This window comes from Nerophis lumbriciformis, linkage group LG18 (genome assembly GCF_033978685.3).
Source record: "Nerophis lumbriciformis linkage group LG18, RoL_Nlum_v2.1, whole genome shotgun sequence".
Classification (NCBI taxonomy): domain Eukaryota; kingdom Metazoa; phylum Chordata; class Actinopteri; order Syngnathiformes; family Syngnathidae; genus Nerophis; species Nerophis lumbriciformis.
Genome location: NC_084565.2, coordinates 45054965 through 45082479, shown reverse-complemented (window position 1 = coordinate 45082479; position 27515 = coordinate 45054965). Strand labels below are relative to the sequence as shown.

Sequence of the window (27515 nt, the reverse complement as noted above, 5' to 3'; positions counted from 1 at the left end):
AAATAAACATTTGAATGCATCAGTCTGTGTGCAATGAATAAATATAATGTACAAGTTACACCTTTTGAATGCAATTACTGAAATAAATCAAGTTTTTCTAAATATTCTAATTTACTGGCTTTTACCTGTAAATGATCTACTCCAAACTGGTGGAGATGATGGAATAAGAAATGCATGTAATTTAAAATGTATCAATAAAACTTTATTTCTACAGACGTGACAGTGAATACTGACAAAAGTATCGTTGTGTCAATTCTTGGTCGAAATGGGGAAAAACATTTGCGGTTCAATGAAGTCCCTCCTGAAGTGGATTAGGAAAACTTGGCGGCCTGGGGAGGTGGTCCCAAGAAGCCCCCCGCCTGTTTGGTCGCCGCTCTGGAGGGGGCGAGGCCCAACATCTTCTGGATGTTCTGCACAGTGGATTGAGTCAATGCATATTAAGAGAGAAATATGGAAGATGCCATACCTGTCTGATGGACATGGTGCAGAGGATGTAGAGGAAGATAAAGGAACAGTCGGTGTAATCCTCGCCCAGCAGGTTGCGATGTGACAGACCCTGAATGTAAGACAGCGGAACAAACGGCAGCTTGGCCACCACTCGCCCGTCAAAACTGAGAAACAACAGAAACATATGTCATGTCAATCAAGTTAGGGTAACTTTTTACTTTTTTCCTACGCTTTGCACCCTGCGGTGGTGGCTAATTTAGGGATTTTTCTTCACTGATGGCCATTATACAAAAAATATTCGTAAAACATGTTAGTGCGTCCCGCAAGTTTTATATTAATGGCGCTTGACAGTGTCATACTTGCCAAACCTCCCCATTTTTCATGGAGACTACAGTGTGCCGGCCCAGCCACACGTTGAATGAGGCTTCTGCTTGCACACGTACGTAACAGCAAGGCATACTTGGTCAACAGCCATACAGGTTACACTGACGGTGGCCGTATAAAACAACTTTAACACTTCGGGAGAAAATCTGCACCGTAACACAACAGAGTGTCCGCCCTGAGATGGGTAGGTTGTGAGTTCAAACCCCGGCCGAGTCATACCAAAGACTATAAAAATGGGACCCATTACATCCCTGCTTGGCACTCAGCATCAAGGCTTGGAATTGGGGGTTAAAACACCAAAAATGATTCCCGGGCGTGGCACCGCTGCTGCCCACTGCTCCCCTCACCTCCCAGGGTTGTGAACAAGGGGATGGGTCAAATGCAGAGGACAAATTTCGCTGGTACTTTAACTTTAACTTAACATAAACACAACAGAACAAATACCCAGAATCCCATGCAGCCTTAACTCTTCCGGGTTACATTCTTTCTTTCTTTAGTTTATTTGGAACATGAACACACTTACATCATAATACATCACACAATTTCATATCATTTCATTTTACAACATGCCCGAAAAGGAGTAGGAAGAAGCAAAGCTTATTTAATCCTACCCCTTTCCCACTTCAAGCGTTTACAAATATATAGAATAATTTACTGACCTTTTTATATAATAAAATAACATCTATGAATTAGTATACAACAGTTTTGTAATATGTAATTAATTAATTAATTCAGTCATTATTAACATACTGAGATGAAGAATATCTTATTTTCAATAAGGTTGAAAGTATTTCTCATAATTCTTCTTCTTTGTACTCTGTAAGCACTATTATTTTGAACAACCTCTTAAACTGGATCATATCAGTACCATTTTTAACTTCTTTACTTAATCCATTCCATAATTTAATTCCACATACTGATATGCTAAAAGTTCTAAGTGTTGTACGTGCATATAAATGTATATTATACACCCCCCCCCCCTTACCACCAAACCCCGCCCACCTCAACCGATGCACGGAGAGGGCGTTGATGTGTGGGTGAGCAGGGTTGGGGGGGGCAGGGTTTGGTGTCGCCCGGAAGAGTTAAGGCTGCATGGGATTCTGGGTATTTGTTCTGTTGTGTTTATGTTGTCTTAAAAAAACACATTAAACAAACACATTTCGGTTGTTTGGTTTTGGTTCACAGTGTGGCGTATATTAGTAAGAGTGTTAAAGTTGTTTTATACGGCCACTGTCAGTGTGACCTGTATGGCTGTTGACCAAGTATGCCTTGCTGTTAAGTACGTGTGCAAGCAGAAGCCTCATTCAACGTGTTGTGTCTGTTTGTACAGCTTGTAGCGGGCGCTAAATGCTGTACCATCACGGCACGCCCTTAATATTATTGTTAAGGTGAAATTCTGAGAATATTTGCCCCGGGGAGAGGCAAGTTATTTAGCCTACTTAGTTGTCAGAATCATGTTGAAAAGGGTTTTAGTACTCTTGATAACAACTAGCCAGCTGAATTAGGGGAGTTTGAATAATACACAATGGTTGGTAACAAGAAACTGACCTGTTTATTCAAGGATAAACACAAAATAGACAAAATTATACATGACAAACAGAAATGGCATCATTGAACTAGGGCTGGGCGATATGGCCTTTTTTTAATATTGTGATATTTTAAGGCCATATTGCGATACACGATATATATCTCCATATTTTGCCTTAGCCTTGAATGAACACTTGATGCATATAATCACAGCAGTATGATGATTCTATGTGTTTGGATTGATTGATTGAGACTTTTATTAGTAGGTTGCACAGTGAAGTACATATTCCGTACAATTGACCACTAAATGGTAACACCCCAATAAGTTTTTCAACTTGTTTAAGTCGGGGTCCACTTAAATTGATTCATGATACAGATATATACTATCAGATATATACTATCATCATAATACAGTCATCACACAAGATAATCACATTGAATTATTTACATTATTTATAATCCAGGGTGTGGATGTAAGTGTCAAAAAGACAGCCAAAAGAGTTTGATATGAGAATAAATCTAAAGTTAAAATATAGGGTAGAAATGCACCCATTTGCAGGAAATGTAGTCTTGATTTTCAAAATGTTCTTTCAAGGCTTGCATGTCTACATTAAAACATTCTTCTTCATACTGCATTAATATATGCTACTTTTAAATTTTCATGCAGAGAAGGAAATCACAACTAAAAAAAATCACTAATTTTTGTTGATGTGGAAATATTTGCCTCGGCATTTTGATGGTGTGGACGTGTGGCACCGAATGGAGATAAGCGTCTCGACGGACGTCACAATATTTGAACAATGATGACGAAAACTGTTTTCTCTGTCGTGTCCGTGTGTCGAAAATTGTTATGCGCTTATTTTTTTATTTGATTTTGTGCGTGGCATAGATTTGCTATGCGCAGAGGACGCTTAAACAGTGCGCAATTGCACAGGCGCGCACCTTAGAGGGAGCGTTGCTCGCACGGCTGCGCTAGCATCACAGCTAACGTTAGCCATGCTGCTACCTCTCTGCTCGGGGAGGACGTACACGTATGTGACGTATGACGTGACAGTATGTGACGTATGACGTGACAGTATGTGACGTGTGTAAGAAGGTGCGCTCGCTGTCTGTGAGAGGGAGACACAGGAAAGAGTGAGAAGAGCCTGTCGTGTACCGTATTTTCCGCACTATTAGCCGCACATAAAAACCACAAATTTACTCAAAAGCTGACAGTGCGCCTTATAACCCGGTGCGCCTTATATATGGATTAATATTAAGATTCATTTTCATAAAGTTTCGGTCTCGCAACTACGGTAAACAGCCGCCATCTTTTTTCCCCGTAGAAGAGGAAGTGCTTCTTCTTCTACGCAAGCAACCGCCAAGGTAAGCACCCGCCCCCATAGAACAGGAAGCGCTTCTTCTTCTACTGTAAGCAACCACCCGCCCGCGTAGAAGAAGAAGAAGGGCGCGGATATTACGTTTCATTTCCTTTGTGTGTTTACATCTGTAAAGACCACAAAATGGCTCCTACTAAGCGACAGGTTTCCGGTTCATGAAAAGACGCAATCTCTCCATCCGCACACGGACTACTATTTCACAGCAACTGCCTAAAGACTTTCAAGAAAAGCTGGCTACTTTCCGTGCATATTGTAAAAACAAGACAGCTGAAAAAAAGATCCGGCCAGAGAACATTATCAACATGGACGAGGTTCCACTGACTTTTGATATTCCTGTGAACCGCACTGTGGATACAACGGGAGCACGTACGGTGAATATTCGCACCACAGGGAATGAGAAGTCATCCTTCACTGTGGTTCTAGCTTGCCATGCTAATGGCCAGAAACTTCCACCCATGGTGATATTCAAAAGGAAGACCTTGCCAAAAGAGACCTTTCCAGCCGGCGTCATCATAAAAGCTAACTCGAAGGGATGGATGGATGAAGAAAAGATGAGCGAGTGGTTAAGGTAAGTTTACGCGAAGAGGCCGGGTGGCTTTTTTCACGCAGCTCCGTCCATGTTGATATACGACTCCATGCGCGCCCACATCACGCTGGTTTTTAATATATTATTAAAGTTTGACTGACCTATCTGACTGTTTTTTTGACATTCCCTTTAGCGCAGTTAGATGCGGCTTATAACACGGGGCGGCTTATAGGTGGACAAAGTTTTGAAATATGCCGTTCATTGAAGGCGCGGCTTATAACCCAGGGCGCCTTATGGTGCGGAAAATACGGTAATGCCAGCAGCTAAAAGCAACTGCGTGAGAATTCACAGACCTGTGGATGTGTTGAAGGTGTGCTGGAAAATGCGTAACGGAAATTACGGAGCAGCAGAAAAGTGGAATGTATTATTTAAATCGGTGCGTAGGAAAACACGGACCGGAGTTTTTAAAAAAAAACTGGATCTGGATCGGCATTTTCCCATGCCTTGCCGATACGCAATTTTTGGCAAATATCGGCAGCCGATCCGATCCAAATATCGGATCGGGACATCCCTACCGTGGACTAATTGAGTCTGTTTAGCTGATTGGAGAGCTAGCTTCTTGCAGCTGGTGGGTGCACTGTTTAGATACAATTAAGGTATGTAAATAAACATTTACTAAATCTTTCTCTGTAAATAATTCCTTACACAACGTATATATCTGCAGTGCGGGTAATATATGGGGGAAAAACAATTATTTTCAAATGTAGTGGATGCGGCTTATAGACTTTATAGACTTGTATGCACTTTTCAAGCTGCTTACATGGAGTTGAACATGCCCATCAAAGCCGTGAAGCAGAAGCCGATAGCAAACATGGACTTCATTCGCACCTGAAAATAAAGGAGTTAATAACTGTTCTTGCAACAATCAATCAATGACCTGATCAGCTTCTAGTCACTCACCATAGACAAGTCTCTGTTGTTGTTCTTCAGCTTCTCTTCTTGTCTCTCTGTTAAAAACACCAACATGTGATCGCTCCTCCAAACTTTGCAAGACAATCTTACCTATTTTCTTCTTTTGTTGGCGGCCTGCAGATTCTGTAATGGTTTCCTTTTTCTTCTCCACTGCGGACAAATACACACGACTACTGGAGGTGTGCAAACAAAATGAATATTCAAAAAGGTCCATCTTACGTTTCTTGCTCTGCTTTTCCACCTCAGCCTTCAGCCTCTTGTACTTCTCAGTGCGATACACCAGCACCCAGGTGATTCCTGGACAATCACACCACAGATTCAATCACAAAATACTCACTTTAGGGCTGAACCAACAAAACAATGTCAAAATATATGGCAATACACACGTAATCGATATTGATAAAAAAATGTGTTTGGTAAAAATATATATGTTTTTTGTTAGGAAGTAGCCGCAAGGTACAAAGGCACTGGCTCCCTGGTAAAACATGATCACTGATCAATCATGCAACAATATCGAGTTTGGTTGCTCCATCTTGTTGTCTCGCCGTTGATTCTCTGGATGGAGTGGGAAGAAAAAGTTCAAATTACAGCAAATAAATTGTTGATAAAGCAGTAAAAGTCACCTCGACACAATGGCATTTAAAACATTTTTTTTTTATATAGACCGTGGTTCACCTCTTTTCTTTTCAACCCAAGTCCGTTCCCTATTGGGGTATACGGAAACAACAGGTAGGAACAAAAGTGCAAGACTATATAAATAAAACAAATTACAAAATATAACAAATGTTGTCATTTAAAACAATGGTCCAATATATTTCAATAATTACTTCAGAGCATTAACTCCTTTTACATGCTAAAATAAGAATAACAGACCAAATTAAATGTTACACAGCTGGAACTTCCTGGCACTAAACCTGCAAAAAAATAGTTCTTAGTGTTTCTCTATGATTACATTTTCACACTTTGCAGTTAAAGTTAAAGTTAAAGTAGCAATGATTGTCACACACACACACACTAGGTGTGGCGAAATTATTCTCTGCATTTGACCCATCCCCTTGATCACCCCCTGGGAGGTGAGGGGAGCAGTGAGCAGCAGCGGTGGCCGCGTCCGGGAATCATTTTTGGTGATTTAACCCCCAATTCCAAGCCTTGATGCTGAGTGCCAAGCAGGGAGGTAATGGCTCCCATTTTTATAGTCTTTGGTATGACTCGGCCGATTTTGTTACACTTTATTAAGCATTTCTTCCATATTCCTTATTTTTGCACTTAAATTTTTAAAAGTTGTTATAATTTTGTCTGAGTGTTTCCAATGGTTGTGTTGACGATTCCTTTCTGCCTCTAATTTAAGGGGATTATAAACAGAGGAAGTTTATACTTTAAATAAAAATGTTTACATTTATTATACTTTTTCTCCTGATCCTTATTTTTTTTTTAAAGTAAAACCAATGAATAATTATAATATATGGACCAATACAAAAGAGGTTCCGCAGCCTTCGAAGCAGAACCTCCAGGTTCTGTAACAGCTTCTTCCCTCAGGCCGTAAGACTCTTGAACGCATCATAAAAATCCCCTCAACTCCCCCCCAAAATGGATTAACTCGCTGGAATAAAAAAAGACAATATAACATACATCCATAAATGTGGACGCATGTGAAAAAGTGCAATATATTTATCTGGACAGTAACCTATTTATTTATTTATATATGCACCTTATTGCTCTTTTATCCTGTACTACCATGAGATAATGCAACGGAATTTTGTTCTTATCTGTGCTGTAAAGTTCAAATTTGAATGACAATAAAAAGGAAGTCTAAGTCTAAAACACTTGTGTAGTGATAGATGTACAGTCCAGGCCAAAAGTTTGGACACACTTTCTCCTCATTCAATCTTTATTTTCATGACTATTTACATTGTAGATTGTCACATCAAAACTATGAATGAACACATGTGGAGTTATGTACTTAACAAAAAAAAGGTGAATGCATGTTTTATATTCTAGTTTCTTCAAAATAGCCACCCTTTGCTCTGATTACTGCTTTGCACACTCTTGGCATTCTCATACCTGCCAACTTTTGAAATCAGAAAAACCTAGTAGCCAGGGTGCCGCAGGCCCCGGTAGGTCCAGGACAAAGTCCTGGTGGGGGATTCAGGCTTCGCCCCCCGACGCAAAATGATTATTAGCATTCAGACAGGTTAAAATGTTGCTAAAACCATCACTTTTCTATCAGTCACAGTGACTTTTCAAAACAAAAATATTACAGCAAAAATCATATGGGTTGATTGACATGTTTATTCTGTAAGCTAACTTCAATAGTTTGAAATTATTTTGACAGTTAATGCCAGTTATCCTGTCAACCTTTCACAAGACTTCAATTTGTTAATTGAAAGTATAAACAGTATAAACACTTTTTACAGTAAACAAATGGTAAAACAGTACTAAACAATTCCATTAAAAAAAAAATTGGTGTCATTATTAACTTTCTGTCCAAGCTTGTATAATCTACTGCCTTGTTCAATTGTAAAAAATATTCTGTGCCTAAAATTCACATTTCTATCACAATTATCATACTGTAAACATGGTAAGCTAACTTCATTAAAATTAATAGTCCTGTCAATAGCATGGAATTACAATTCAAATGTAGTTTTTTTGTAAGCCTTTCAAAAGAATTCAAAATATGAAAAATTAATGAAAATGAATTGAAGCCATCAGACACTTGAAAAGTGGCACATCACATCTCTAATGTAATCATTTGAACTTTTCAACAGAAATAGCACTGCAAAAATATTAAGGACATACTTCTGTATTTTGGTAGTTATGCTGTCAACATTTAACAAGATTTCTTCAACTTGGACTTGAAAGCATAAATAGTATAAACACTTTTAACAGTATAACAGTACTAAACAATTCCAATAGATAACATTGGTGTCATTACCTTTTTGTGGCTAAAATCCGAAAAACGTTGAAAGTTTTCCACTTGTATCACTAGCAACGGCATTAGACTTGTGTTTTTTTGTCCCAACGTGGTCTTTTACATCGCTAATTCCTCCGTGTCCGATCGAAACATCTTGTCTGCACAAGGTGCAATTCGCGTAGTTTTCACCCTTTTTGGAACGGATAATTATTCCCGGATAGGCTTTTGAATATTCTTCACGGAATGACTGCAGTTTTCTTTTCGGTTTAAGACTCGTTTGCGATTTTTCTCCGGCTGATTCCATGATCGTTCGCTCGTTTGGAAACAATGGCAACTGGTGCCTCGTGCTTGGCAGCGGTGCTATAAATAGCCTCGCGCATGGCCTTCGGAATGGCTCGATAGGAAATTACGGGAAGCAGTGTCGATTGTCATTGTTGTTACGCGATTTCGTGAATAAAACTTAAAAAAAAATTTTTTTTTAAATGAATGAAAAACCATATTTTTTATCACTGCAACCGTAACCCGGAATAGGTTGATGAAAACCGTACTAATTACGGGAAAACCGGAGTAGTTGGCAGGTATGCATTCTCTCCATGAGCTTCAAGCACACCTGTAAAGTGAAAACCTTGTCAGACTACCTCTTGAAGCCCATGGAGAGAATGCCAAGAGTGTGCAAAGCAGTAATCAGAGCAAAGGGTGGCTATTTTGAAGAAACTAGAATAAAAAACATGTTTTCAACTATTTCACCTTTTTTTGTTAAGTACATAACTCCACATGTGTTCATTCCTAGTTTTGATGTGACAATCTACAATGTAAATAGTCATGAAAATAAAGATTGAATGAGGAGAAGGTGTGTCCAAACTTTTGGCCTGGACTGTATATGAATGTTGTCATTCATTCAGGGTATTCAATCGATCACAACTGGACTGTTTGGTTTGTCTTAGAAGACGTTTCATCACTTTGTGCTCATAGACATAGATTGCTGCTCCTCCACATGGAGAGGAGCCAGATGAGGTGGTTCGGGCATCTGGTCAGGATGCCACCCGAACACCTCCCTAGGGAGGTGTTCGACCGGTAGGAGGCCACGAGGAAGACCCAGGACACGTTGGGAAGACTATGTCTCCCGGCCGGCCTGGGAACGCCTCGGGATCCCCCGGGAGGAGCTGGACGAAGTGGCTGGGGAGAGGGAAGTCTGGGCTTCTCTGTTTAGGCTGCTGCCCCCGCGACCTGACCTTGGATAAGCAGTGAGAAGATGGATGGATGGATGGATGGATGGTCATAGATTGGTTAGATCTAGTCTAGTGGCTGGTGCCAAACTAAGTCTATGAGCACGAACTGATGAAGCCTACTCGGATGAGATCATTTAGCCATACCCAACTCAGCTCCATTTATTACTAAATAACAGAGGTGTGGACTCGAGTCACATGACTTGGACTCGAGTCAGACTCGAGTCATGAATTTGATGACTTTAGACTCGACTTGACAAAATGTAAAAAGACTTGCAACTGGACTTAGACTTTAACATCAATGACTTGTGACTTCACTTGGACTTGAGCCTTTTGAATTGACATGACTTGACATGACTTGCTACTTTCCCCAAAACCCAAAGATGAAAAAGTTATTCGGGAGCGCTCCGTATTTTTCATTGTGTACTTGTCTATCAGCGTTGCGTGTGTCAGCTGGTGTGCTCTCAGTACAACAGCCAATCAAATTACATCTACTTTGTTTTCATCACACAGCATTCATCCAATCAAATTGCAGGACAACCAACGAAGAAGACATGTCCAAACCACACGCCAGTGAACAAAAAATGATACCTAAAATAATTTTGTTTGGGTATAAAAATTACGAGGTGGTCAACACAAAACGGTTTGCAGTATGCAACACATGCGGTTCGAAAATGACTGATGGAGAGGCAACAACTTCCAACTTCGTCCGGCATTTGAAGTTGCACAAAGAACGGTAAGTTTTGAATGTAAGATAACGTTTATTGGCTAAGTAACGTGACTTTTATTTGCTGTGTAGTTAAATCAGTGAGGCTGTAAACTCACTGCTAACGTTATAACGTTATTGCAAACACGGGAATCTGTTGCAGTTCACTACCTTATTCATACTTTTTGTTCAGTGATTTTTTTTAAGCAGGGTTACGTTAGTCAATATATCACACGTAACGTTAGACGGCGTATTTTAGCCACCTAAAAAAAGACAAAAATAGTCAAATAAAGGTCAGTTAAAATGTATACTATATTATGAATATGTGTACCGTTTTAGCTAGCTTTCTGACATACTGTTGGTTGTTTACCTCAGTGGTCCCCAACCACCGGGCCGCGGCCCGGTACTGGTCCGTGGATCGATTGGTATCGGGCCGCACAAGAAACATTTTTTTTTTTTTTTTTTTTTTTTTTTTTTAATTAAATCAACATAAAAAACACAAGATACACTTACAAGTAGTGCACCAACCCAAAACAACTCTCTCCCCCCTTTTGTTCTGGGCATTGAACATGAAGACTCTTCCTTCACTGTTCCGAGTGGCCATGAGAGTCTTGGCAGTGCCTGCCTCCAGTGCTCCAGTGGAGCGAGTTTTCAGCCATGGTGGCATCATACTACGCCCCCATCGTGCACAAATGACTGACAGACTCTTGGCTAATTTGGTCTTTTGCAGATGCAATGCAGCATAGGGCCCTGACATATAAAAAGTACAACTTTTTTGTTATGTTCACGTATATGTCATGTTTTTTCAATGTTAACACTTTTGTACAAATAAGTACATTTGCACTTTATTTTTCAATGTGTTTGTTCTGTAAAGGAATGAGTTAATGTTTAAAATGACTGGTTAATAGTGCTATTATAAAGTGCAATGTCAGCACAATTTTCTTTCCTGCAATTTAAAATGCACTTGTTTTAATAAATAAATACAGCGTTTGAAAAGCATACACAATCTGTGTTAATATATTAGTCTGTGGTTAAAAGGACTTGAAAGGACTCGAAACTCAAAATGCAGGACTTAGGACTTGACTTGAGACTTTCCAGTCTTGACTTTGGACTTGACTCGGGGCTTGCCTGTCTTGACTCGGGACTTGACTCGGACTTGAGGGCAAAGACTTGAGACTTATTTGTGACTTGCAAAACAATGACTTGGTCCCACCTCTGCTAAATAATCCCTTCTTGAAACTGCTCAAGTGTCTTTGGTAAATGTCTCCTACTTCTTCAGACTTTTATTGTGACACTTTGACCGGAAATGCTTTTTGTTTTTCCCAGCGTCAGCCTTATTGGGATTAGCCGTTAGCTTAGCAGGCTAAACTAAACCCACTCGCTAAATGGCACAGTTTTCATTATGTCGCGATTTCCTCATTCCATACAACAAAAAGATCAAGCGGAAGCCAACGTAGCATGACACTAGATCCTTAATGGCGTTCAAAGTGTGGTTTCAGTCCAACTATCGTGCAGTTAGCAGGGCTCACTTTACCTTCGGCTAACAGGGCGGTGCACACGGAGATGAAGACGATGAGGATTGTGTCTGGAAACATGGTACTCATATCGGCACTCCTCCCCTGGCGACAGTCCGATTATTACTTACAAAAATGTTGTTTTTGTAAGAGCAGAAGACGTCTAATCACGCTTTCAAGAAGCAGCGGCGAAAAGGTCAGCGAAGTACTTCCGGGTCAGCGTTGCCAAATGGGAAATGACACCTTATCGTAATCACAATCGTTAAATGATCGCATTTGGAAAACTCTTTCACGCCTAACATCGCTCAGGACTGTCTAATGCAGTGAAATATTACCATGAATTGATTAACGTGGACCCCGACTTAAATAAGTTGAAAAACGTATTGGGGTGTTACCATTTAGTCATACTTGCCAACCTTGAGACCTCCAATTTCGGGAGGTGGGAGCGTGGTCGGGGGTGGGGCGTGGTTAAGAGGGGAGGAGTATATTGACAGCTAGAATTCACTAAGTCAAGTATTTCATACATATATATATATGTATATATATTAGAGATGCGCGGTTTGCGGGCACAACCGCGGAGTCCGCGGATTATCCGCGGATCGGGCGGATGAAATTTAAAAAAATTAGATTTTATCCGCGGGTCGGGTCGGGTCGGGTGGTTAAAAAAAAATTAGATTTTAAATAGATTCAGGCGGGTGGCAGTTAAACCAATTGGTAAATATATATACATAGTTAAATGTTGTTACCCACATACGAAAAACGAGCAGGCACCTGCAGCATATGCCACAACAGAAGAAGAAAAAAAAAAGAGATGGACACTTTTACGGAGCGGAGAAGGGACGCCTCGCCGGGGTCCGGGACCGAGGCCCCTTCCCCCGAGAGGGCCCCACCGGGAGCCGTAGCTGAGGCGATCCGCGAGAAGGGCCCGACGCACGTCCAGGGTCACCACCGCGCCCACCGCACCGACACCCCGCCTCGTCCGCCTTCGCCGCGGCCGGCGTCACGCGCAGCAGGTAAGTAGCTTACCTGCCCGCCACCCCCGTGGCCGGGGGCTCGTAACAGGGGTCACTCCGCCCGCGCAGCTTACCTGCCCGCCACCCCTGTTGCCGGGGGCGCGTAACAGGGGTCACTCCGCGCGCAGTGCGCTCACGAAAGGGGTGGGGCTCACCCTGGTTGATATAGACAGCAGGACGGTGGCCATGGAAGTCGGAACCCGCTAAGGAGTGTGTAACAACCCACCTGCCGAATCAACTAGCCCTGAAAATGGATGGCGCTGGAGCGTCGGGCCCATACCCGGCCGTCGCCGGCAGCGAGACGCGCTTGGAGGTGCGCTCAGCGCGGCTCCCATATGATTGCGCACTGGTGTGCGTCTGGGTCGTGACAGCGTGGCACGCGAATGTCTGTGCTGCATTGGATCAGTCTCCTTTCTTTAACAGGCAAAAGCTTTATAACCTCACTAATGCCTTGCATCGTCTATATTAGATATATAACAACGAGCGGGTGCGGGCGGTTCTGATCAAATGTTAGATCGGGTGGATTGCGGATGGTTGACGACTTTCTGATGCGGTTGCGGATGAAATAATTGCCTATCCGCGCATCTCTAATATATATATATCTATCCATCCATCTTCTTCCGCTTATCCGAGGTCGGGTCGCGGGGGCAGCAGCTTAAGCAGGGAAGCCCAGACTTCCCTCTCCCCAGCCACTTTGTCCAGCTCCTCCCGGGGGATCCCGAGGCGTTCCCAGGCCAGCCGGGAGACATAGTCTTCCCAACGTGTCCTGGGTCTTCCCCGTGGCCTCCTACCGGTCGGACGTGCCCTAAACACCTTCCTAGGGAGGCGTTCGGGTGGCATCCTGACCAGATGCCCGAACCACCTCATCTGGCTCCTCTCCATGTGGAGGAGCAGCGGCTTTACTTTGAGCTCCCCCCGGATGACAGAGCTTCTCACCCTATCTCTAAGGGAGAGCCCCGCCACTCGGCGGAGGAAACTCATTTGGGCCGCTTGTACCCGTGATCTTGTCCTTTCGGTCATAACCCAAAGCTCATGACCATAGGTGAGGATGGGAACGTAGATCGACCGGTGAATTGAGAGCTTTGCCTTCCGGCTCAGCTCCTTCTTCACCACAACGGATTTGATACAGCGTCCGCATTACTGAAGACGCCGCACCAATCCGCCTGTCCATCTCACCATCCACTCTTCCCTCACTCGTGAACAAGACTCCCAGGTACTTGAACTCCTCCACTTGGGGCAAGATCTCCTCCCCAACCCGGAAATGGCACTCCACCCTTTTCCGGGCGAGAACCATGGACTCGGACTTGGAGGTGCTGATTCTCATCCTACATTCCAAACGTTTACATTTTGTTAAAATTAAAATAAGTACTCAAAGTAAGTTATCCATCAAATGATACACTGTCAAATATGACAACAAAAAATGGTAGCACAGTCACCAGAGTTTTACTGTTAAAAACTGTAATTATTTACCCTTTTTTTCATTTATGTGCTGTAAAAAAAAACAACAACAAAAAAAACATTGCACATTTTACTGTAAAATTCTGGCAACTGAGCTGCTAGATTTTAGGGGGGTAAAATATACCTATTTTTCATAGCACGTAAATATATAATATTAAAATGGATGTTAATTGTGTGTGTATGGTGGGGATGGTGCTCTGCTGACCTCGACTGCGGATGTTGTGGATCGGTGGAGGGAATACTTCGAAGACCTCCTCAATCCTACCAGCACGTCTTCCTATAAGGAAGCAGGGCCTGGGGAATCTGTGGTGGGCTCTCCTATTTCTGGGGCTGAGGTTGCCGAGGTAGTTAAAAAGCTCCTCGGTGGCAAGGCCCCGGGGGTGGATGAGATCCGCCCGGAGTTCCTTAAGGCTCTGGATGTTGTGGGGCTGTCTTGGTTGACAAGACTCTGCAACATCGCGTGGACATCGGGGGCGGTACCTCTGGATTGGCAGACCGGGGTGGTGGTTCCTCTCTTTAAGAAGGGGAACCGGAGGGTGTGTTCCAACTATGGTGGGATCACACTCCTCAGCCTTCCCGGTAAGGTCTATTCAGGTGTACTGGAGAGGAGGCTACGCCGGATAGTCGAACCTCGGATTCAGGAGGAACAGTGTGGTTTTCGTCCTGGTCGTGGAACTGTGGACCAGCTCTATACTCTGGGCAGGGTCCTTGAGGGTGCATGGGAGTTTGCCCAACCAGTCTACATGTGCTTTGTGGACTTGGAGAAGGCATTCGACCGTGTACCCCGGGAAGTCCTGTGGGGAGTGCTCAGAGAGTATGGGGTAACGGACTGTCTTATTGTGGCAGTTCGCTCCCTGTATGATCAGTGCCAGAGCTTGGTCCGCATTGCCGGTAGTAAGTCGGACACGTTTCCAGTGAGGGTTGGACTCCGCCAAGGCTGCCCTTTGTCACCCATTCTGTTCATAACCTTTATGGACAGAATTTCTAGGCGCAGTCAGGGCGTTGAGGGGATCTGGTTTGGTGGCTGCAGGATTAGGTCACTGCTATTTGCAGATGATGTGGTCCTGATGGCTTCCTCCGGTCAAGATCTTCAGCTCTCACTGGATCGGTTCGCAGCCGAGTGTGAAGCGACTGGGATGGGAATCAGCACCTCCAAGTCCGAGTCCATGGTTCTCTCCCGGAAAAGGGTGGAGTGCCATCTCCGGGTTGGGGAGGAGATCTTGCCCCAAGTGGAGGAGTTCAAGTACCTCGGAGTCTTGTTCACGAGTGGGGGAAGAGTGGATCGTGAGATCGACAGGTGGATCGGTGCGGCGTCTTCAGTAATGCGGACGCTGTATCGATCCGTTGTGGTGAAGAAGGAGCTGAGCCGGAAGGCAAAGCTCTCGATTTACCGGTTGATCTACGTTCCCATCCTCACCTATGGTCATGAGCTTTGGGTCATGACCGAAAGGACAAGATCACGGGTAAAAGCGGCCGAAATTAGTTTCCTCCGCCGGGTGGCGGGTCTCTCCCTTAGAGATAGGGTGAGAAGCTCTGCCATCCGGGGGGAGCTCAAAGTAAAGCCGCTGCTCCTCCACATGGAGAGGAGCCAGATGAGGTGGTTCGGGCATCTGGTCAGGATGCCACCCGAACGCCTCCCTAGGAAGGTGTTTCGGGCACGTCCGACCGGTAGGAGGCCACGGGGAAGACCCAGGACACGTTGGGAAGACTATGTCTCTCGGCTGGCCTGGGAATGCCTCGGGATCCCCCGGGAGGAGCTGGACGAAGTGGCTGGGGAGAGGGAAGTCTGGGCTTCCCTGCTTAAGCTGCTGCCCCCGCGACCCGACCTCGGATAAGCGGAAGAAGATGGATGGATGGATGGATGTTAATTGTGTATCATGAGGCAAATGATCGTACATTTATATCCATATGTTATTCGCTTTTTACAAACGGCCCTATGAGGGCAGTCATAACTCCGATGTGGCCCTCAATGAAAACAAGTTTGACACCGCTGGGTTAGAAGAAATAGGAGAAGGTCTGGCAACGCGGGTCCTTAAGTGGAGTAGGTCGATCTCAACATCGATCACACCGATATCAAGGGTGGTATCACATGGGGTTGATACTCGCGTGATGAATGGATTTTTTTTCAGCTCTTAATTATTTTCACCAAATGTTTTTTTGTCATCCATAATAATATTGTACTTTGTTTATTTTGCTGAAACAATACTAAGCAATGCAAGTAAATAATTGTATAATTTTATTGACATTCTTACTCGTCGTTTTGAAATATTGTAAAATTGTTCACCAGCCTGAATGATTACCGACCAGTGGCCTTCACTCCGGTAATCATGAAGTGCTTCGAGCGACTTGTTCTCCAGCACATCAAGGACCATATCCCTCCAGACTTCGACCCCCACCAGTTCGCATACCGGGCGAACAGGTCCACAGAGGACGCCATCGCTGTTGCTCTCCACTCTGCTCTGAACCACCTGGAGCAGCAGCAGAGCTACGTCCGGATGCTCTCTGTGGACTATAGCTCTGCCTTCAATACAATAATCCCGGACAGACTCTGCAATAAACTGGACACTCTTGGCCTCCCCCCTCTCACAAACGCCTGGATAAGGGACTTCCTAACGGACCGACCCCAGAATGTGAGACTTGGCCCGCACCTCTCATCCTCCCGCACGCTGAGCATCGGCTCCCCACAGGGCTGTGTGCTGAGCCCCCTCCTCTACTGCCTTTACACCCATGACTGCAGTCCGGCCCACAGTGACAACCTTACCGTCAAGTTCGCCGACGATACCACAGTGGTCGGGCTCATCTCCAGGGGTGACGAGGCTGCCTACAGAGAGGAGGTCCTGAAGCTGACGGCCTGGTCTTCGGAGAACAACCTCGCTCTCAACACCAGCAAGACCAGAGAGATCATCGTCGACTTCAGGAGGAGCAGCACCGACCCTGCCCCCCTCTACATCAACGGCGAGCGTGTAGAGAGGGTCCACACCTTCAGGTACCTTGGAGTCCACATCTCTAATGACTTCTCCTGGACAGTCAACACCACATCAATCATCAAGAAGGCTCAGCAGCGGCTACACTTCCTTAGAGTCCTCGGGAAGTACAACCTGAAGCCTGACCTGCTGCTGACCTTCTACCGCTCGTCCATCGAGAGCCTGCTGACCTACTGTATTACGGTATGGTACGGCAGCTGCACTGCAGCAGACAGGGAGAGGCTGCAAAGAGTGGTCAAGACGGCTCAGAAGATCATCGGCCGCCCTCTCCCCTCTCTGACGGACATCTACACCTCCCGCTGCCTCAACAGAGCCAGTGCCATCATCAAGGACAGCACCCACCCTGGCTCTGACCTGTTCCACCTGCTGCCCTCTGGGAAGCGCTACAGGTGCATTAAAACCAAAACAAACAGGCTAAAGAACAGCTTCTTCCCCAGGGCCATAACCATCCTGAACGGACTGCCCCATTGTCCCTCATAACTGCCTTCTCTTCGGTGCAATAACCCATTCCACCAACCACCCTGTTTTTTTTTCATGTATATATTCATTTCACACCATATTCATTGCACTTCTACATTTTTTATATTTTTATATATTTGCACATTGTTTTTCTAGCATGCACACATCGCACTGTATGGAATGGCCTCAATCTCGTTACCTTGCGTAATGACAATAAAGCTGATTCTGATTCTGAAATACTGTTAGGTTGCATGTGATGACGTCATGTCTTGTGTGTGACATCACAGAACATCCAGGAAGTACAGTCATGTTACATTAAGTCCACTTGTGCGTTTTTAAAACATGGTTTTCTTTTTTTTTTAACTCAACGCTTTTATACCAGTAAAAGTCACATTAAAGCGTGTGAGAGGAAATATAGAGTACAAGTTGATTTATTTATGGATTTTGGGAGGAAAATCTTGTTTCCTGATCAAAACATAACATTCCCAAATACTGCAGTTTTTAATAATAATTAAAAAAAAATCATCCTCCAAAATCCTAATTATTGTGTAATGTGTAGAACAGTCTAGATCAGTGATTCTCAAACTGTGGTAAGTGTACATGGGCTCCTTCTAGTGGTACGTCAAAGACTCACTTGATTAAAGTACAGTGTTTTATGTCCCTATATTCAAACACAGTGTCACTGTTCAAACCGTGTGTCATGTTACAGTGGCCACATATATATATTTATTAAATAAAACCTCTGCCTTGTTTTTAATGAATACTTAGGTCTACTATGCTACTCAAAGTTGGTCTTTATGGTGGTACTTGGGGGGAAAAAAGTTTGAGAACCACTGATTAAATGTCAAGCAAGTCTGTGGTGTGTGTTGAAAGTTTAAAGGTCTCACACACACACACACACACACACACACACACACACGCACACACACTGTAAATACAAAGACATACTGAGTCCGCCTCCTTTACTCCTGGACCGAGGCGTCGCGCCCGAAGAGGCTTCTGTAGAGTTCGTTGCAGGCCTGGTCGTTCATGGCGCCGTGGTGGATGGGCGCCATGTAGTTGAGCAGCTTGGCGTGCACGTGGTAGCGCACCTTGCGGCCCTTGCTGGCCTTGGTGTCCACCTTCTTCTTCATCTTGCTGCGCAGCTTCTGGATCTGCAGCCACTGGCGGCCCGCCGCCACCTGGTCGTTGGGGTCCACGGCGCCCGTCTTGCGCTCGATGAGCTCCCGGAGCAGCTGGTGGTAGAAGTCGTCGTCGTCAAAGATGTCCTCGTCCAAGTCCTTCAGGTGACGGTTGGCCTTCCGGGGTGCCTCCGCCTCCTCCTCGGCCTCGGCGGGCACGGCGTCCGACGCCTCGCTCTTGCCAAGAACGCGGTACTCGGAGCGCCGTGTCTGCGTGCGACTGACCAGCCGCTCGTTGTCCATCAGAACCTGCTCCACTTGAGTCACAATGTTGCGCTCGAACGCCCCAAAGCCGCCGCCGCCGCCGCCCTTGCCCGTGCTCAGGCGGGTTTTGTCATGCCACTTCTGCAGCGTGGCGTCACAATACGGCCGGAAGGCGGCGAAACGCTTGGCCGCCATTTCCGGGTAGTCAGCCATGTCCAGTTTGCGTTTGGCGGGCGCGCTCTCCTCCTCGCCGTCGCCCTCGTCCCCCATCAGCACGGTTCTGGTGTCGGGGTTCTGCCAGAGCAGCTGATGGTGCAGCTCCAGCAGGGACCTCTGAAGGGCCTTCAGGGCCTTGCGCGACTTCTTCACGGCCCCCGCCAGCTCGGCCCCGCCACGCCGTTTGAATTCGCCGAAGGTTTCCGGCTGAGGAAGCTGGTTGGCGCTCACCAGAACCTTCTGGATCTTGATGCGGCCCTCCAGCAGCTGGTCCCAGAGAGCCAGCTGGTTCTTCACCGCCTTCCCTTTCTCCACCTCCTCGGACACTTGGTCTTTGGAGAAAGTGGAGATGGCCCCCTCGTCGTCCTCCTCATCATCATCATCACTCTCATCCTCCTCACCTTCTTCATCGTCACTGTCATCCTCCTCGCTGGCTCCCAGGTCATCCATGCCCTCAGTCACTTGTTGCAGAGTGACGTCATCACTTCCTTTCTCCTCTTCATCATCTCCTGAAGAATCCACCTCTTTGTCATCTTCCTCTAACGCTCCATCCTCATCGTCCTCATCGTCCATGAGCAGCTGTTTGCGGGAGACGGCCTTCCCCGAGTACCTGCGGTCAGTGTCGGCGAGCAGGAGAGTGTTCCTCTTCCGCAGCGCGCTGAGGCCCACCGCCGCCTCGTCCTGCGGGTCGTCCTCCACGAAAGCGTCGCTGACTTTGGCTTTGGTCGCCTCGTCATCGTCGTCCTCCGGGTCGGCGAACTTTGGGCGCGGGTTGAGGAGGAGCTGGAGCTCCTGGGAGAAGGAATCCGCCATGAGGGAACTTCTACAACAGCCAACGCGTGCGGCGCCTTGGTGGTGACGTCGTCAGTACGCGACGGTTTAGGTATCTTTTTATTTTTTATTTTTTTATATACCTATTTATGAAGTTCAACATTTACAAAAAAACATCTGAACAATAACGACCAAAACAAGTACAAAAAACAGTACAATACTCGATAAACAGCCAATTTTTTAATAGTTTTCTTCGAACGTGGGGCCGTCGAAGAAATCTCGCGAGACTTCGTTGAGTTTTTTTTTTTAAATATACGTATTTATAAATTTCACCATTTACAAACAAGCACATGAACAACAGCGACCAAAAAAGTACAAAAAAACAGGACAAAACAGTACAATACTCGATAAATAGCCTTTTTTTTTTATAGTTTTCTTCGAATGTGGAGCCGTCAAACTCTCGCGAGACTTCGTTGACTTTTTTTTTAATTATACCTATTTATAAAGTTGAACATTTACAAACAAACATATGAACAATAACGACCAAAACAAGTACAAAAAAACAGTACAAAACAGTACAATACTCGATAAACAGCCAATTTTTTAATAGTTTTCTTCGAACGTGGAGCCGTCGAAGAAATCTCGCGAGACTTCGTTGACTTTTTTTTTTTAAAATATACCTATTTATAAAGTTCAACATTTACAAACAAACATATGAACAATAACGGCCAAAACAAGTACAAAAAACAGTATAAAACAGTACAATACTCGATAAACAGCCAATTTGTAAAATAGCTTTTTTCGAATGTGGGGCCGTCAAAGAAATCTCGCGAGACTTCATTGACTTTTTTTTCTCCTTATAAACCTTTATATATAAATTTCAACATTTACAAACAGTTGAGAAATAATGGCTAAATATTTCCGGTTCAGAATGACAACAGCAACTTGAAATTGTTGAGATTTGTTAAGAGTGCCTTGGTTTTTTATGTATATTGAGAATATATATGTTTTTATGTACATTGTTCAATAAAAAAAATTAAAAATTACAACAGCAAGACAAAAAACGAAAAAAAACCATAAACTAGTTCTGGTTCAAAATGACGCCATACAAGCCTGAATATTTAACAGCTACTTGAAATTGTTGAGATTTGTTAAGAGTGCATTGGTTTTTTATGTATATTGAGAATATATATATGTTTTATTTACATTGTTCAATAAATAAATAAATAAATGACAACAGCAAAAAAATAAATAAAAAACGTAAACTAGTTCCGGGTCAAAATGACGCCATACAAACCTAAATATTTAACAGCTACTTGAAATTGTAGAGATTTGTAGAGAGATCCTTGGTTTTTATGTATATTGAGAATATGTTTTTATGTACATTGTTCAATAAAAAAAATAAAAAATTACAACAGCAAATTACCATAAATTGATTAACGTGGACCCCAAGTGGAAAAACTTATTCGGAGGTTACCATTTAGTGGTCAATTGTACGGAATATGTACTGTACTGTGCAATCTACTAATAAAAGTTTCAAAGTTTCAATTTAAAAAAAAACCCAAAAAAAGAACAGCCTGTTATTTTTCTTCAAGCGACGCATTATTCAAAACAACTAAATCAAAGCCAATTAAGATTTTAACCCTTCTAATATAGTTATGACATATCAAATGAATGAAAAACTATTTTTAATGTCGTAATAGTTGAACTCTGAGTTTTGACCTCCCTGCAAGACAAGCAACAGGGCATAGCGCGTTCTTTGTTGCGCATGCGCACCTCGCCTTAACACAGTAGTTCGATGGATTGTGTCGGGCGGGCTTTAGCAGGGAAAATAACTCTAAAGCTCCTGGGAGAAGGAATCCGCCATGAGGGAACTTTTTATATTGAATTGTATAAACCTTTATTTATAATATGTAATCAAGAAATAAGAAAAAGGAAAACAAGTACAGAAACAGTACAAAACAGCGCGCTGCCCACCTGCAAGACAAGCACCAGGGCATCGCAGCGTGTTCGTTGCGCATGCGCACCTGACTATGCCCACTCCGCCTTAACACAGTCGCCAGCTTGATTGTGTCGGCGGGCTTTAGCAGACAAAATGTCCTCCAGTGACTTCTATTTGAGATATTATGTCGGACACAAAGGGAAGTTTGGACACGAGTTCCTGGAGTTTGAGTTCAGGCCTGATGGTACGTTTTATGCTCGTGTTGTCGCGAGCTAACGCGGCTAGCCGGCTATGCTAAGCTAAGCTAGGCCTTAGCCTTTAAAAACATGCTTCCGCGCGCATGAATGACTCTTTATGTTCACCTGAGGGTTTCAACATGGTCATACACGCTAGGACGGACAGAAACCCAACTAATATCATTGTTATAGCGCTTGCAAATGTTGACGGAGTCTTAGAAACACCATGTGGGCCACAAGACGTCATTCATTGCTTCTTTTCTCCTTGCAGGTAAACTCAGGTACGCCAACAACAGCAACTACAAGAATGACGTCATGATCAGAAAGGAGGTAACTGTGTTTTATGTGTATACTTTATAGACCCATACCAGTTATTTGGTTAAACTTGGAAAAATGACCACAAATGGGTGTGGAATTTAAAAAATAAATTGACTTACATGAAACTAGTTTTATTAGACTAATCCAGTGACATAAATATCAAGAAAGTTATGGACTTTTAGAATAGGTGAAAACTTCTGGTCAACTTTTTCAATGCAAAGTCAATGTAGTCCTCTTTGTTAAACATGTCACACATTTATTCATATTTTCCCTGTTTGAAGAAGGTGGTGTCATTGAAAAGCTTGCTAAACAAAGACTTAAACACAGGTGTGTTTTTAATTGATTACATTGTGACTAGTGATGGGTCCGGCAACACCGATGCATCGGCGCATGCGTCGAGCTCATAGAGCAAAACCCTGTGTCGGTGCACGTACCGCTTTTAGAAAGTCACGTGACCGATCATGAGCTGTTTTGAGCACGTGACCGATACGCCAACTGTGTCGCCTCCTCTGTGCCCTGTGAGCGGCTCTTTTCTACAGCCGGAGAAATAATACCGTATTTTCCGCACCATAAGCCGCCCTGGGTTATAAGCCGCGCCTTCAATGAACGGCATATTTCAAAACTTTGTCCACCTATAAGCCGCCCCGTGTTATAAGCCGCATCTAACTGCACTAAAGGAATGTCAAAAAAACAGTCAGATAGGTCAGTCAAACTTTAATAATATATTAAAAACCAGCGTGATGTGGGCGCGCATGGAGTCGTATATCAACATGGACGGAGCTGCGTGAAAAAAGCCACCCGGCCTCTTCGCGTAAACTTAAACTTACCTTAACCACTCGCTCATCTTTTCTTCATCCATCCCTTCGAGTTAGCTTTTATGATGACGCCGGCTGGAAAGGTCTCTTTTGGCAAGGTCTTCCTTTTGAATATCACCATGGGTGGAAGTTTCTGGCCATTAGCATGGCAAGCTAGAACCACAGTGAAGGATGACTTCTCATTCCCTGTGGTGCGAATATTCACCGTACGTGCTCCCGTTGTATCCACAGTGCGGTTCACAGGAATATCAAAAGTCAGTGGAACCTCGTCCATGTTGATAATGTTCTCTGGCCGGATCTTTTTTTCAGCTATCTTGTTTTTACAATATGCACGGAAAGTAGCCAGCTTTTCTTGAAAGTCTTTAGGCAGTTGCTGTGAAATAGTAGTCCGTGTGCGGATGGAGAGATTGCGTCTTTTCATGAACCGGATCCCTGTCGCTTAGTAGGAGCCATTTTGTGGTCTTTACAGATGTAAACACACAAAGGAAATGAAACGTAATATCCGCGCGCTTCTTCTTCTTCTTCTACGCGGGCGGGTGGTTGCTTACAGTAGAAGAAGAAGCGCTTCCTGTTCTATGGGGGCGGGTGCTTACCTTGGCGGTTGCTTGCGTAGAAGAAGAAGCACTTCCTCTTCTACGGGGAAAAAAGATGGCGGCTGTTTACCGTAGTTGCGAGACCGAAACTTTATGAAAATGAATCTTAATATTAATCCATATATAAAGCGCACCGGGTTATAAGCCGCACTGTCAGCTTTTGAGTAAATTTGTGGTTTTTAGGTGCGGCTAATAGTGCGGAAAATACGGTACATATATATATACTCTATTAGCCACAACACAACCAGGCTTATATTTAATATGCCACAAATTAATCCCGCATAACAAACACCTCACCACTCCCGTCCATATAACCCGCCAATACAACTCAAACACCTGCACAACACACTCAATCCCACAGCCCAAAGTACCGTTCACCTCCCCAAAGTTCATACAGCACATATATTTCCCCAAAGTTACGTATGTAGATTAACTACGATCAAAGTATTGGACAGGACGTCGAAAATGTGTAATAAAAGTTGTACTTTATATAAGAAAAAAATGGCATACAAAACGATCCCTATATCTTATCTGTCATTCATTCATCACCCGTGGGCTCGTAATCCTCAATCTCAACAACCACAATGGACCTGCTCCCGGTCTTTTCTAACATCCGGTTTTGCCGCAATGCATTGTGGAACATGCAGTCTTTTAGTTAACCCTTTGTTCGGCTATTGAGTAGAAAACAACTCATTTCAGTGTCAGTGTTTCTCAAATAATCAATATCAAATACATGTATAAATCAAATCAATCCCCTTTTAAGCTGTAAATAATAGATAAATTTATCAGCAATTAAATCAAACATGCAAATTAGGAATGATCATCACACATGAACTATATAACCCATAAGTTACAACAACGTACGTGACATGCACATAGCGGCACGCGATCAAATGTTTGGAAGCCGCAGCTGCATGCGTACTCACGGTACCGCGTCTGCGCATCCAACTCAAAGTCCTCCTGGCAAGAGTCTCTGTTGTCCCAGTTCTCCACAGGCCAATGGTAAAGCTTGACTGTCATCTTCCGGGAATGTAAACAATGAAACACCGGCCGTGTTTGTGTTGCTGCAGCCGGCCGCAATACACCGCTTCCCACCTACAGCTTTCTTCTTTGCTGTCTCCATTGTTCATTGAACAAATTGCAAAAGATTCACCAACACAGATGTCCACAATACTGTGGAATTTTGCGATGAAAACAGACGACTTAATAGCTGGCCACTAGTGATGGGTTGATGAGGCGTCATGAAGCGTTTCGACACATTGCAAAACTGTATTGATACTGTGTCGATACTGTGTCACTAAATACTGACATCTGCTGGACATTAAAAATCCCTACAGGCAACCTATGGACCGACTCAACTGACACTGATTTGATGCCCTAGTACAGGGGTCACCAACCTTTTTGAAACCAAAAACTACTTCTTGGGTACTGATTAATGCCAAGGGCTACCAGTTTGATACACACTTCAATAAATAAATATATTGTCATTTGTAAGTTACACGTAAGTGTGATTTAAACAAGAATAGCTAAATAAATAAATGTGTATATATAAAAAAATTGGGTATTTCTGTCTGTCATTCCGTCGTACATTTTTTTTTCCTTTTACGGAAGGTTTTTTGTAGAGAATAAATGATGAAAAAAACACTTAATTGAACGGTTTAAAAGAGGAGAAAACACGAAGAAAAAAAATAAAAAAATTTTGAAACATAGTTTATCTTCAATTTCGACTCTTTAAAATTCAAAATTCAATCGACAAAAAGAAGAGAAAAACTAGCTAATTTGAATCTTTTTGAAAAAATTAAAAAAAGAATTTATGGAGCATCATTAGTAATTTTTCCTGATTAAGATACATTTTAGAATTTTGATGACTTGTTTTAAATTGGTTAAAATCCAATCTGCACTTTGTTAGAATATTTAACAAATTGGACCAAGCTATATTTCTAACAAAGACAAATCAGTATTTCTTCTAGATTTTCCAGAATTTTTTTTAAAAAGAAATTCAAAATAATTTGAAATAAGATTTAAATTTGATTCTACAGATTTTCTAGATTTGCCAGAATAATTTTTTTGAATTTTAATCATAGTAAGTTTGAAGAAATATTTCACAAATATTCTTCGTCGAAAAACCAGAAGCTAAAATATTTATTATTCTTTACAATAATAAAAAAAAAATTTACTTGAACATTGATTTAAATTGTCAGGAAAGAAAAGGAAGAAATTTAAAAGGTAAAAAGGTATATTTGTTTCAAAATCCTAAAATCATTTTTAAGGTTGTATTTTTTCTCTAAAATTGTATTTCTAAAAGTAATAAGAAGCAAAGTAAAAAAAATAAATGAATTGATTTAAACAAGTGAAGACCCATCCATCCATCCATTTTCTACCGCTTATTCCAAGTGAAGACCAAGTCTTTAAAATATTTTCTTGGATTTTCAAATTCTATTTGAGTTTTGTCTCTTTTAGAATTAAAAATGTGGAGCAAAGCGAGACCAGCTTGCTAGTAAATAAATACAATTTAAAAAATAGAGGCAGCTCACTGGTAAGTGCTGCTCTTTGAGCTATTTTTAGAACAGGCCAGCGGGCGACTGATCTGGTCCTTACGGGCTACCTGGTGACCGCGGGCACCGCGTTGGTGACCCCTGCCCTAGTATATACAATAATATAAACCAAGTCATTTAGGATTATTTCATATCTTCATTTAAATAAAAATATATTTTTATCTTTTTTAGATACAGTCAATAAATAATGTGAACATGTATCATAACATGGAAATCTAAGAGAACGTGTTGTGGATGATTGTGGACTGGGAATTTTTTTAATTTTTAATTTTTATAAAAAAATAAAAAATAAACTTTTTTCGACGTATTACATTTTAGACGATTTCTCTTCTTAGTTATTATTTCTCCGGCTGTAGAAAAGAGCCGCTCACAGGGCACAGAGGAGGCGACACAGTTGGCGTATCGGTCACGTGACCAAAACAGCTCATGATCGGTCACGTGACTTTCTAAAAGCGGTACGCGCACCGACACAGGGTTTTGCTCTATGAGCTCCACGCATGCGCCGATGCATCGGTGTTGCCGGACCCATCACTAATGCCTACTATCCCTTGGGATTCTTTGCACTTATTTCAAGTGATTTTAGATGTAAAAAAAAAAAAAGTTTTCCTGTTAATTCTGCACGTGCAAGTTCCTTATTTGACTTCCTGTTGGCCGTGGCAGGCGTACGTGCACAAGAGCGTGATGGAGGAGCTGAAGAGAATCATCGACGACAGCGAGATCACAAAAGAAGACGACGCTCTGTGGCCGCCTCCAGACCGAGTGGGCAGACAGGTTGGTTTAGGCACGATTGTGACCCGTCTGTGTGACTGACGCTGTGGTCTGTCTGCAATGTGACTTCAGGAGCTGGAGATCGTCATTGGCGACGAGCACATTTCCTTCACAACTTCCAAAATTGGTTCTTTGATTGACGTCAACCAGTCCAAGTGAGTAGTTCCCCCCGAAGCACAACATGGAAGAGCATTTTTGGCTTGGAACTGAAACTCCAATGTTCTCCAGGGATCCTGAGGGTCTTCGTGTGTTTTACTACCTGGTGCAGGACCTCAAATGTCTCGTCTTCAGTCTCATCGGTCTACACTTCAAGATTAAGCCCATCTAAACCCCTTTTTGTTTTAAGTTCTGTTTTGTTGTACCACCCTTTTGTTGTACATTTTTTGTTTTGTTTACATTTTAAATAAAGT

General features: G+C 43.2%; 3 protein-coding genes across 3 annotated transcripts; 1 reads left to right on the top strand and 2 right to left on the bottom strand.

Moving 5' to 3' along the window:
* Window positions 1-180: 180 nt before the first annotated feature.
* Window positions 181-11825, bottom strand: tmco1 (transmembrane and coiled-coil domains 1). The gene is made up of 7 exons (XM_061978649.1): window positions 11613-11825; window positions 5455-5532; window positions 5326-5385; window positions 5224-5270; window positions 5084-5151; window positions 467-611; window positions 181-410 (listed from the first exon to the last, which is right to left on the bottom strand). The coding sequence occupies exons 1-7, from the start codon at window positions 11680-11682 to the stop codon at window positions 312-314; spliced, it is 567 nt and encodes a 188-aa protein (XP_061834633.1). The 5' UTR covers window positions 11683-11825; the 3' UTR covers window positions 181-311.
* Window positions 11826-18108: 6283 nt separating this feature from the next.
* Window positions 18109-19984, bottom strand: aatf (apoptosis antagonizing transcription factor). The gene has a single exon (XM_061978470.1). It carries the CDS (start codon window positions 19918-19920, stop codon window positions 18469-18471), a length of 1452 nt encoding a protein of 483 aa, XP_061834454.1. The 5' UTR covers window positions 19921-19984; the 3' UTR covers window positions 18109-18468.
* A 1896-nt stretch (window positions 19985-21880) lies between these two features.
* Window positions 21881-27459, top strand: magoh (mago homolog, exon junction complex subunit). The gene is made up of 5 exons (XM_061978648.2): window positions 21881-22064; window positions 22328-22386; window positions 26998-27108; window positions 27178-27260; window positions 27334-27459. The coding sequence occupies exons 1-5, from the start codon at window positions 21974-21976 to the stop codon at window positions 27431-27433; spliced, it is 444 nt and encodes a 147-aa protein (XP_061834632.1). The 5' UTR covers window positions 21881-21973; the 3' UTR covers window positions 27434-27459.
* Window positions 27460-27515: the final 56 nt, after the last annotated feature.

Bases quoted from the DNA above. Each gene is read 5' to 3' on its own strand.
- magoh (XM_061978648.2), top strand. From the start codon at position 21,974: ATGTCCTCCAGTGACTTCTATTTGAGATATTATGTCGGACACAAAGGG. The intron at 27,109-27,177 runs GTTGGTTTAGGC...ATGTGACTTCAG, and splicing joins CAGACCGAGTGGGCAGACAG to GAGCTGGAGATCGTCATTGG. The intron at 27,261-27,333 runs GTGAGTAGTTCC...AATGTTCTCCAG, and splicing joins ATTGACGTCAACCAGTCCAA to GGATCCTGAGGGTCTTCGTG.
- aatf (XM_061978470.1), bottom strand. From the start codon at position 19,920: ATGGCGGATTCCTTCTCCCAGGAGCTCCAGCTCCTCCTCAACCCGCGC.
- tmco1 (XM_061978649.1), bottom strand. From the start codon at position 11,682: ATGAGTACCATGTTTCCAGACACAATCCTCATCGTCTTCATCTCCGTG. The intron at 5,533-11,612 runs GTAAAGTGAGCC...GTGATTGTCCAG, and splicing joins CACCGCCCTGTTAGCCGAAG to GAATCACCTGGGTGCTGGTG. The intron at 5,386-5,454 runs GTAAGATGGACC...ATTTGTCCGCAG, and splicing joins GGAAAAGCAGAGCAAGAAAC to TGGAGAAGAAAAAGGAAACC.